This window comes from Peromyscus leucopus, chromosome 5, assembly GCF_004664715.2.
Source record: "Peromyscus leucopus breed LL Stock chromosome 5, UCI_PerLeu_2.1, whole genome shotgun sequence".
NCBI lineage: Eukaryota > Metazoa > Chordata > Mammalia > Rodentia > Cricetidae > Peromyscus > Peromyscus leucopus.
In genome coordinates, this window is record NC_051067.1 from 116,636,838 (window position 1) to 116,648,963 (window position 12,126).

At 41.9% G+C, this 12,126-nt stretch overlaps 1 protein-coding gene across 1 annotated transcript in view; it reads left to right on the top strand.

Moving 5' to 3' along the window:
- Vat1l (vesicle amine transport 1 like) overlaps window positions 1-12,126 on the top strand; it is a 162,506-nt gene that overhangs the window by 18,515 nt on the left and 131,865 nt on the right. Inside the window, exon 2 of the mRNA XM_028862516.2 lies at window positions 7,536-7,665. Coding sequence (XP_028718349.1) covers window positions 7,536-7,665 — 130 coding nt within the window. The remainder of the gene's footprint in view (window positions 1-7,535; window positions 7,666-12,126) is intronic.

Below are 12,126 nucleotides of genomic sequence, written 5' to 3' on the forward strand. Positions count from 1 at the left end.
TTTAAGTAGAAACTTCTAAGGTTCAGACATTAAGATGAAGTGGAGCTTTAAGACAAGCTAGGGAAACGGCTCAGTAGGTAGAACACTTGCAGTACAAGAAGGGGGACCTGAGTTTGGATCCCCAGCATCTATCCAGGTGGCTGTGGCAGCCCTCCCGTAATGCCAGCATATGTGGAAGCAAAGACAAGATGTCTCTCTGGCAGTTTAGCTAGCTAGACTAGCTAGCTGAGCTCCAGGTTCCATGAGAGGCCCTGTCTCAGTAGACTAACTGGAAAACGAACAAGGAAAGTATACAATATCAACCTCAGGCAGGCCTCTACATGGGTATGCACACTGGGTTTCTGAAGGTGATTTCTTTACTTATCTGCCTCTTAACTGGACCCGTGGCAGGGTAAGCTTTGAGATTTCTGATGAGCATACGATCAGAATATAGGGTGGAGCTTTTGTGATCTGTGGTGTCCCTGTAAAGGTAGGCTCAAAGAGGGTTTTTACCTGGTGGTCTTTGCTTAATAATCTAACATTGTTTGGACCCCCGTGGTCAGGGTTGAAGTACTGACTATCTGACAAAAGAATGGGCTGGCTGAAGCCCCCAAATTCTCTCATAGTGTTAGCATATCCCAAATGACAACAGATAAGAGTGCACAACAGTCTACTGTGGTTTATAAATGACAAGATGCTGATTTAGTGGTCAAAATCTCAAGCTCAGAAGTCATAAAAAAGAATGTGCATGCTTATTCAGGTCCTATGATGTAGGCTTGAATGGGATACTGGATTCTCTCATGACCTCAGTTTCCTTCTGTGCAGGGAAATTAAAGTCTTAGTCTTCACAGGTAGCATCTTCATTATGGGAGCAGTGTTTGTTGGTGCAGACCACATGATGGAGACAGTGTAACGTCTCTCACTACCTCTCCTGAGGCTTCCTAGGATGACATGCCTCACTAAATAAGGAAAGGAGTGATAGAGGCCAAAGAAGGCTAGCTTCTATCAAGAGTCCATATCTCTATCATGACCACTAGTGTCTCTTCTCATCCCCCTGAGATTTAATTCTAAATTTTTAAGTAGAAACCACAGAAGAAAGGACCATCAGGAGAAGAGTGTGAGAGCTGATGAAGGCTTCAGAGACTCGGCAATGGTCCACAGACGATGGAATGAAGTGAAGGTTCTAGACTCTATATGCTTACATCCATCCTTTTGCCATTTTCTCTTAGCCTTCTTGCCCTTGAGTCTAAGATTGTTGACTTTTGTGCATTTGGTTTACTTGCCTTTCATGGTGTCGTGGGCTATAAAATAAGAAAGGAACCTTTGTTCAGTCTCAGCTCTGGTGCATACTATATGCACTGCCTTTGGCAGTTCAGTGTTTTTGTGCCGTTCTTAATGTGTACATCTCTTTGATGGGAAAATGGTATTGGCATGTTTGGTTTTTCTGGACCTGTTATTAATTTTAAAGAGACTTGATGAAAACATATTGAAAACTCTGCTACTCTAGATAAGTGTTAGACAATATTATTTAAAATGAATGTCCCAAATGCCTCCATATTTCTTAACACAACATTGGAACCCCCTTCTTATGATGACGTTTTTTCAGGATACCTTCTTCATGCTGTTGCCCTCATCCTTCAGGATTCTTTTCTCAATAATAACCCTTTGTACCTAACTCCTGACAAATGACTTAGTATGAGAGGAAAAAGAGTCTCTCTCTCTCTCTCTCTCTCTCTCTCTCTATATATATATATATATATATATATATATATATATATTAAAATTATAGCAGTTTTTAAGAAACTAGGATTGTAGTAAATCATTATCAAGTCCTTTCAAACACCATTTTGCAATTATTTCAAATGCTTGAAAGTTATAATATAAAAACGTAAATGAGAGACATGAGGAGTCCTTGTCACATGCTTGGAGATCCCCAAACTCTGCCATGCCTTCCTGGTCATGATGGCCTATACCCTCAAACTGAGAGCCAAAATATATCATTCTTCCCTTAAGAAAAATAAAACTTCAGTAGAAGGGGCATTGAGAGAGTCTCTCTCCCTCTCTCCTCCACAGCCCCCATGTGCACTTGGGTGATTGTACGCAGTCCTCAACATCTCCCCAACATGAGTGTCCAGGTAAAAATCAGGCTGTCTCAGAGAGTACTGGAGACTATAGTTGTGAAGCTTCGTGGCTTGGTGGGCCCCTGCTTTGTTTTGCTTTTGTAGCCGTGGAAAAATAAAAGTGGTAGATACCATGAAACTGAGGTCAACAGCTTCACTCTGTGGCTTTTGTTTTCATATTTCTAATATCATTGCTTTGTCTGAAAAATAATGTTTCAATGGGTGGCTGATGATGGAACTTGTTTAGTTTGTAGGTTTGGGTTTTACGAAACCACACAGGGAATTCAAGTAAAGAGATTCCAGTAGAAAGATGTGTGATAAACAAAGGAATTCAGAGAGAAGGAGGCATGAGGAGGCACCAAATTGTTCTCTCCAGAGTATTTCCACTTACTGATTTCTGGGGAACAACCATTTGTTGGGATAATTTATTTGCTCCTACTGAAAATGGTTCCTGGAGCTGGAGGGATGCCTCATTGGTTAAGAGCACGGGATGCTCTTCTCGAGGATGCGGGTTAGATTCCCAGCACATACATGGTAGCTCACAAACTCTGTAACTACACTTCCCAGGAATTCAGCACAGATTTCTGGCTTCCACAGGCATCATACATGCACAAGAAGATGGCTCAGTGGTTAAGACTGTTTACTGCTCTTGTGCAGGACCCAAGTTTAATTCCTAGAATCCACATCAAGTGTCTCACAGCTGCCTGTAACTCCAATTTCATGGGGCTCCCATGCCTCTAGTCTCCTCAGGTGCCTGCTTCATCTGTACTCACTTGCAACACAAACATATACACATAATTAAGAATAATACATTTTTCTTAGAAAAGAGCAGTTCCTGCTTGGATTATGAATGGCCACTCTTACAGTGCTTGACTCCTTTTTGGCCCACTCAGCTGCCGACAAGTGGGAAGGGGTGAGGAGTTATAGACATTGCCCTGGGCTATGCCACTTCAGCCAGCATCATGGGTGGAGAAGTTTCCATGAAGAGGTAGCATATTCTGGAGGCTGGGGAGATGGCTCAGAAGATAAGAACACTTGTTCCACAAGTTTGAGAACTTGAGTTCAAATCCATGTAAAACGCTAGCTGTGGCATCATACATGCCTGTGACTTCAGTACTGAGGGAGGTGGAGACAGGAGGGTCACTGGGACTTGCTGGCTGCCAGCATAGTTTCAAATTCAGTGAGAGACTCTGTCTCAAGGACATAAACTGGAATGTGATAGAGGTGACCACCCTATGTCCTCTGCCCTCCATGTAGGCGTGCATACATGCATGCACACATGTGCATACACTGTACACACAAACACACATATATATACATGTGCCACATGCACACGTAGTGTACTATATTCTATAAGGGCTCAAGTTTCTATTATGGTTGAAGTCAAGTCCTTTCATGTTTTTCAAAGATAATACTGACTTAATCTGTGTATCTGTGGTTTCCTCATTTAGAAATGGGTACCACAGTTCATTACTCAAGGGAGTATCATTGAGTTTAAAATAATAAAACAAGAATACTCAGTACAGTCCCTACCACAAATCAAACCCATAACAAATTGAAGCTGTATCCTTTTCAAGAGGATGTGGATGATACAACAGATTAATGTAATCCACTGACAATAGGTCATGTTTTCTATACTGAAATAGACACTGAGTGCTTATTTCCCAGGAACGGTGGTATTGCCCATGATCTGATAGAATCACTGAGTATCTTACTGTGGCTGCAATCAATCTTAATTCTTCTCACTGAGTGCAGGAGCTTGGATCTCAGCTCACAGTCACCAGGCCTACCTCATGCCAAAGGTGTCTGAAGACAGCCCTCATAAGCTGTGTAATGGGAGTCTAGCATGAAGCCTTCTCCAGGGGTGGCTGTGTTTGCAAAATGGCTGAGTGGTTATTTTCTGGCATTTCACTATCTGGGTCTTAGAAAACCATAAGTTATCACACAAAGGGAAACAGTGAGCTGAACCACGTGTGGGTGAGATGAAGTGCTTGATTCAAGACACAGAAATTCTTTTTATTGTTCTACAGTGACTTTGGACAATGGACCTTTTCACAGAAGCAAAGTTTGTACATAGTTGATGCTGTTCCATGTAAACTTTGGAATGGTTTTTAACATACCTCCTCTTTATTTTAAAGCCTTCCTAAAATGTTAACATACCTCTTGCCTTCTTAATTAAAGATGTGCTATAAGCTTGATGTTTCTTTAAATGCTTTCTATGAAGCTGGTGACATGTTTTGGGGCTTCACTCTTCATTAATTTTCATAAGTCTGTGAGTGCTGCCTAACCCTTGCCTTCAGATGGGGAAACTCAGGGCAGAGAAGCCAAGTTATTTATTCAAAGTCATATAGTTACAAGTGTTCGAGTTGAGTTTTGAACTCCATTCCCCAGACCCTTAAGAAACAAAGATCCACAGCCAAACACCAGGCCGAGCTCCAGGAGTCCAGTCAAAGAGAGAGAAGAGGGATTCTATGAGCGAGGGGTATCAAGATCATGATGGGGAAACCTACAGAGACAACTGAACCAAACTAGTGGAAACTCATGAAATTTAGACCAACATTTGCGGAGCCTCCATGGGACTGGAATAGGCCCTCAGTGTAATCGAGACAGTTGTGTATCTTGATCTGCTTAAGGGGCCCCCTAGCAGTAGGATCAGGATCCATCCCTGGTGCATGAGCAGGCTTTTTGGAGCCCACTACCTATGGGGACACCTTGCACAGCCTTGATGCAGGGGAAGGGGCTTGGACCTGCATCTACTGAATGTACCAGGCTCTGCTGACTCTCCATGGGAGGCCTTACCTTGTTGTAGAGGGAATGGGGGGTGGGCTGGGAGGGGGCTGGAGGAGTGGGAAGAGGGGGCTCTATGATTGGTATGTAAAATGAATAAAAAATAACCTCTGAATAAATAAAAGAAACAGGACTTATTGTCGAAGGACATTTTTGGTTAAGAAGTGACAGAAATGTTTACTAAACATCAAAGTAGGACCCTTGGAAATCTGAACATCCACTTCCAAAGTGTTTCCATTATTCTGGTGTTTGAAAAAGGTGCACTGTAAACCTGAAATGCAAACTTTTGCATATCCATGACTATTCCTTTGTTTACCAGATGTAATTTTAGTACCTGCTTTATGGTGTGACTGTGGGACCATTGCATGCTAGGTCCTATAGAAACAAATAAATGTCATGAGGCACACAGTTGCCTTCCAAAGGGCCCCTTACAAGAGATGCATCATCTGAGGCAAGATGGGAACCTCACCTCATTCATGATCAGGAGGACCTCAAGAAAGTGTCAACTTTTAACTCACCCTTCAAGGAAATCATCCTTTTTGACTTTCTCTGTCCTGTCTGAATGAGACTAATGAGTGAGAGCAGAGGGCATTGGTAGAATTACATGCTTTGGGAGGTTCAAAGAGGCCTCTCTGTGTTCAAAATAGTTCCAGCTGTCTTGCTTGGCCAGATACTAATGGACCTTGGGTTGGGTAAAAATGTTTGGTTTTTGTTTTTTTAGATGGTAGCTGATGAAAATGAGAAGCTTGTAAGAACTGCATCTCTTGATAAAAGATGCATTTTTTTTTTTTTTTTTTTTTTTTTTTTTGGTTTTTTGAGACAGGGTTTCTCTGTGTAGCTTTGCGCCTTTCCTGGGACTCACTTGGTAGCCCAGGCTGGCCTCGAACTCACAGAGATCCGCCTGGCTCTGCCTCCCAAGTGCTGGGATTAAAGGTGTGCACCACCACCGCCCAGCAAAAAGATGCATTTTCAATGAGATATGTTCCTCCATATGGTTAGCAAATTAAAAAATGCAACTCTAGACTTAAGCCAATGTATACAAAGCCATTGGGGACACTGATGGCATTGTTGAAAGTGAGCATATGATTTCCTGTGGCTATGACTTAGACATAAGTTTCATAACTGTCTCATTTTAAAAGTAACAAGTTAACAGAAAATACTCAGTAACTTCTTTTACTCGGTGGTTTTGTGTGTCAACTTGACACAAGCTATAGGGTCATCAGAAGAAGGAGCCTCAGCTGAGGAAATGCCTCCTTGGTATCCAGCTACAAGGCATATTCTCACTTAGTGATCAGTGGGGGAGGGCCCAGCCCATGGTGGGTGGTACCATCCCTGGGCTGCTGGTTCTGGGTTCTATTAGAAGATAAACTAAGGAAGCCAGGGGAAGCAAGCCAGTAAGCAGCACCCCTCCATGACCTCTGCACCAGATCCTGCCTTCAGGATCCTGCTCTGTTTGAGTTCCTGTTCTGACTCCCTTTAGTGATGAACAGCAGTGCTGAAGTGCAAGCCAAATAAACGCTTTGCTTCCAACTTGCTTTTTGATCATGATATGTCATGACAGCAATAGAAACCCTAACTGAGACACTTCTCCCATCCAGATATGACTTAGATTCTGTATCCTCATACCCCTGGGGCCATCTTTTGATGCCCCTTCTCTGAGCCATCTTCCTCCCGTAGGAAGTGATGCAGTCTCTGGATGGCTCCCATTCACTGTTGTGGGTGCTGCTCATACACAGTGCTGGTATACATGTGTGGGCTTGTAGCTAGAGTTTTCCTGCCTTGCCCACAGTCAGCACAAATCTTTGTCACCCGCCAGTCCCACAGCCACTCAGACCCGACCAAGTAAACACAGAGACTTATATTGCTTACAAACTGTATGGCCGTGGCAGGCTTCTTGCTAACTGTTCTTATAGCTTAAATTAATCCATGTCCATAAATCTATACCTTGCCACGTGGCTCATGGCCTACCAGCACCTTCATATGCTGCTTGTCCTGGCGGCGGCTGGCAGTGACTCCCTCTGCCTTCCTGTTCTTTCTTTTCTCTCTGTTAGTCCCGCCTATATTTCCTGCCTAGCCACTGGCCAATCAGTGTTTTATTTATTGACCAATCAGAGCAACACATTTGCCATACAGAACATCCCACAGCATGGGATGATGGAAGAGAGACGGTTGTCTCGAGCCCTTTTAAATTAGGTCTCCTTTCTCTTTCTGTCTCACAGATCGACTGGTAGCCATTGTGTCTGGCTGCTTTCCATATGTCCGTTCATAACCACTCCCTAGTATACTTTTCCCCCTTGGATTAAGTGCTAGAATGTCTAATGATCAATCTAGTCAATATGTATTTTCAGAATAAGAGTGAGCAGACTCTGAGGGAGGATAAAGGGGATGAATTAGAGTGTGAACTGCAACTGTCTTCACTGCCAGGAAAGCATTACTTATCCGCATGGAGATAATTGAATTTTGCTTTATTGCTGATATCTAGCTAAGTGGCATTACTATTAGGGACACTTTGGCAAGAAGGGGATGTTTTTTACAAGGAAGGAGAGGAAAGGAGGGAGAAGGTGGAAGGCAGGGGAAGGGAAGGGAACACCAGAGTGGTGGTGTGAGGGGATCTCATTTTGAATCTTTCTTTATGCTTGCTTTCCACAGTGGCTTGAACTTCCTCGACCTGATGGTGCGACAAGGGAATATTGACAACCCTCCTAAGACGCCCTTGGTGCCAGGATTTGAGTGTTCTGGGATTGTTGAAGCTCTAGGGGACAGCGTGAAGGGATACGAGGTAAAGTTTGAAGTCTAACTTACATAGCATGGATCATCTAGAATATGTGAGACACTAAGACTATGGGAAAATATATTGAAATAATAGCAGCCATGTTTTGTTTTGTCATTTTGAGTTTGATAATATTAACCATGTTTGTAATGATAGGACTTTCCAAAAATCTCATGACTGCTTATATTTTAGGATTTTTTTTTTCATATACTATCTTTGTTGCTCCTGGCAATAGTTTGGGGAAGTGGGCTGGACAAGTCTTGTTAAATTCCTTTTTCATACTTACTTAAAATAGCTATTAAGACTTTTTGATTTTGTAGTAACTAAGTGCATAGTCCCTTGTTCCATCTACAGCTACCATTTTCCACCATCTCAGTCCTAGTAATCAACTACAAAATGCAAAAGTAAGGGGAGTTAATTATTTTATAATAAGGTTCTTTAAAGTATTTACCTAGTGGGTGCTGTTTAAGTTATCATTTATAAATGCTGAAATATTTTAGAAATGAACAAAGCAGGATTTCAAATCTAAAAAAGTGCTTTAACTCAAGGAACCTCTCCCTGACAATAAGATGTAATTGGTGAGGGATTAATTAATGGCTTTGGGAAGAAGGCAACATGTAAGTGATTTATTTCATTATTCTGCTTTCATATACTTGTGAAATTCTCCATAATCAAACATTTTATTTTGAAAAAAAATGCATGCATGAGTCTTCCTGCTGTTCTAATACAAACTAAACACAATTTAGTCTATAAAGCCCGAAGCACCATAGCTGGCAAGATGGCAGTGGATAAAGGTGCTTGCCACCAAGCCTGGTGATTTTAGTTCAATCTCTACAACATACAAGACTGAAGGAGAGAACTACAAGTTGTCCCTGACTTCCACATAAGTGCTGTGGTTCACACACACACACACACACACACACACACACACACACACACACACACAATCTAATGAAACACTGCAGCAATATCAGCTGTATAAAATTAGGAGTTTGACATCTAAAAACTCACTACAAATCGAATTCAAGGGTTCTCACTCACAACTGGGAATCTCAGCAGAAAGGCAGGGAGACTGACGATTGAGAACACACCATAACCAGCTTTGCAGAGCAGTCATCTTTTCTCTAACCACAATGGACACACACACACAGAGAGAGAGAGAGAGAGAGAGAGAGAGAGAGAGAGAGAGAGAGAGAGAGAGAGAGACAGAGAGAGACAGAGAGAGACAGAGACAGAGAGAGACAGAGACAGAGAGAGACAGAGACAGAGAGAGAGACAGAGACAGAGAGAGAGGCAGAGAGAGAGAGAGAGAGAGAGAGAGAGAGAGAGAGAGAGAGAGAGAGAAGAGAGAATTCTCTGGTAGTCTAGAAGGTAGGAAGTAGAAGCAGACCCCAGATTTAAGTCACCAAGTCATTTTACACTTCCTAGAATCTCATGGCCTTTACCCATATTCCCGCCCTCAGCCCCAACACTACCAAAATGCATACAAGGCATGAGGAGTGAAGATGAGTCCTGTAAAATCAGCACCAGCGTTCTCTCCAACTTGACCTTCATCCAGCAGCTCATCCTCATGCCAGCTGGAGTCACTCTACCTGAAAATACAAAATGTTCTAAATTCACATTGATGAATGCCTGGAAACCTCATCCCATTTAGCGATGCTTCTGTCAAAGATTTCCAAATAATATAGGAGAAGAAAAACACAGAAAGGAAGAAAAGATGAGCTTTGGACCTTTAAATACAACTTCACATTCTCTGACCCTAGTAGACATTGTCACTGAGGCACACATCTCTCTTTCCGAATGTGCTGCATGTATATAGATCTGTTTGTTCTTCACACCTCCACATGGCCCCAAAGAAAAATCTCACTCTGCTCATTCTGCTAACCCTGAGCATTGACTAAATATCAGTAAATATCAGAAATGTCATTGGACTTGGTTTAGAGGAATAACTTACCATACTCAATTAAATGCATTTGTCCTCTAGATATGACTTACCTTCTTTTAGTTAGCCATGACTTGACAGTAATATCAAGCCTTCATGTCAACCCCTCTCTCCTGCCAGTGATTTTCAGCTGCACATATTTTTTAAAAAGTCTTCTCTATGTCTCTGTACAGGGTGTTGTATGAGAGAAAGCCAACACTAATATCCTCTGTGTGGTTTTGACTTAAGATTCTTAATCTTCATCATGTTGGAGATGGAATTCTATGCAGCAACATGCTCCATGGCACTCTTGGTTTTTATTAATAGCAAGAGACTGAAAAGTTGTGTCCTAGCCGGGGGATGGGAGGGTGGGGGAGTGGGGGGGTGGGTGGGGGTGGGGGTGCACGCCTTTAATCCCAGCACTCAGGAGGCAGAGACAAGCAGATCTCTGTGAGTTCAAGGCCAGCCTGGTCTACAAAGTGAGTTCCAGGAAAGGCACAAAGCTACACAGAGAAACCCTGTCTCAAAAAACCAACAAGAAAAAAGAAAAAAAAAAGTTGTGTCCAGAGGCCATCAGTTAAAAAAAAAAAAAAAAAAAAGTTTTGGACTCATGGCCTTGGAGCTGATTTATTTTTCTTACTAGAATCAACTAATTGGGTAAATATAGATACATATTTCACATGTATCCAAGTATTTATGTGTGTGCTGATCCCATTGCCTGGTCACATTTGCTATTTTGAGAATGAAATAAATGAATAAATGATAGGCTGAAGTGTAGTGAGACCTGAGAGTGGTCCTACACTTCCAACTGTGAAGCACATTGAAACAATTCATTTCACTCCCTGTGGATACTAGAGGCCATTAGCTACTCTGGGGTACTGAGTTGGTGTCTCAGTTTTCACAGTTCTGTGAGGAAGAAGCCAGTGCTGGGCTCTCTTCATGATCTGGTCCAAATGCTTGCCTTGATGACTTAGAGTCATTGCCAGTGGGACAGCCTTTCTTTTCTCTCTCAGATCTTCATTTGGCAGCTACTCCTTCTGCTTCATGCAGTGGAGCAGGTCTGTGCTTCAGTGGATCATTGATCTGTGAATCCCCGAGTTTTAGAACCAGTTTATTCTTTGTAAAACAGGTGCATGTGTTGCTCTTTCCTTGGTTTCCATGCACTGTGCTAAGTACACTGGATCCACATTGCACTGTAAACATGGTATCTATTTCAGAGAGGAGGAAAGTGACTTAAGGAGTTCAGGATGCCATCATAGAGTCCCCTTTTGTGCACTTCTACATGGTATGTTTTCTTCATAACACTTACCTCAAGTACAGTGGGTTACTTATTTGTAGCAGGAGTTGAAGTACCTGGACGCCAACCACGACGCTGCCACTCTCCAACTGCGTGACCTTTGACAGTGATTCCATGTTTCTTTGGGTTCCTTTAAATGAAGATAAATATTTATGGTCATTCATCTGTACACAAGGGCTATGACAGAACCTATCTTAAAGGAGGTTGTTGCTGTTGTTGGGTAAGGATAGGAAGCAAACACTAAGCCGCAAGGAAAATACAATGGAAGAATTAATTATAATAAAAATACATAAAAATTGAACCGTTTCTCTAGGAAAGACATTAGTTCTTGAGAGTTGGCATTGACCATAGCAAATTTGTTATTACATTTGAAGACTGTAATATAAGGAACAAATATTTCAAATTCCCGAATGTTTTAATTTACGTAGCACTTGGTGACTCATACTAACATTAGTGCTTCTTCTGATATTTCCTAATAATGATATGCTATTTAAAAAGCATTTAAAAAACTTGTCATTTCAAAAAGATGGCTCTTTTTCCCCCATTTTTCATAGTGTTTGGCCAGATCAACTATTGATAAGAATGCAGTGTCTAGCTGTGCCTTCTCGGGGTTTGCTAAAGCTTACATGAGTCAAACTATGTGAGGTTTTTAGAGAGATGCCTCCATGTGCTACCCATCCAGTAAACATTGTATAGCACTCATCCCATCCAGTGCCACTCTCCTATTTCACTCAAAGCCACATTGCTTTTGTTCAGTTCATGCCTGTGTGTTTTCGTGGATCTCTCATCTACCAAGTTTCACATCCACGAGGATCAATAATCCTGGGATCTGGTTAGACACAAATACAATGAACTAAACTGGCAGGGAGTCTATCTAGGCATGAGAAAAAAAATAAATGAGAGTGAGCTGGACTCCTAGTCTTGTCCTCAGTGCTCAGGGATGTTTTAGCAGAATTTCAGCTACCCTGGTTTATCTGATTCCCTCATCACTAAAATAGAGTAGTTAAATGACAACTGAGTCAGAAGATAGCTTGGACAGTCCGTGGTGTGTCACTCAAGGAAAGGGCTAATAGAATGTGGACTCCGTGGCCCCTGGAAGAGTTTAATATATTGGTTGTGAAGGATCAAAAATGTCTTGAAATAGGGAATTAGACATGAATATTCATCTTTGGCAATGCTAGGTTTTGTTTCATGGGGAGGAAACTTTAATTTCCATCAGATTCTAATTTCAGAAATCTCTCCAAAAATTATA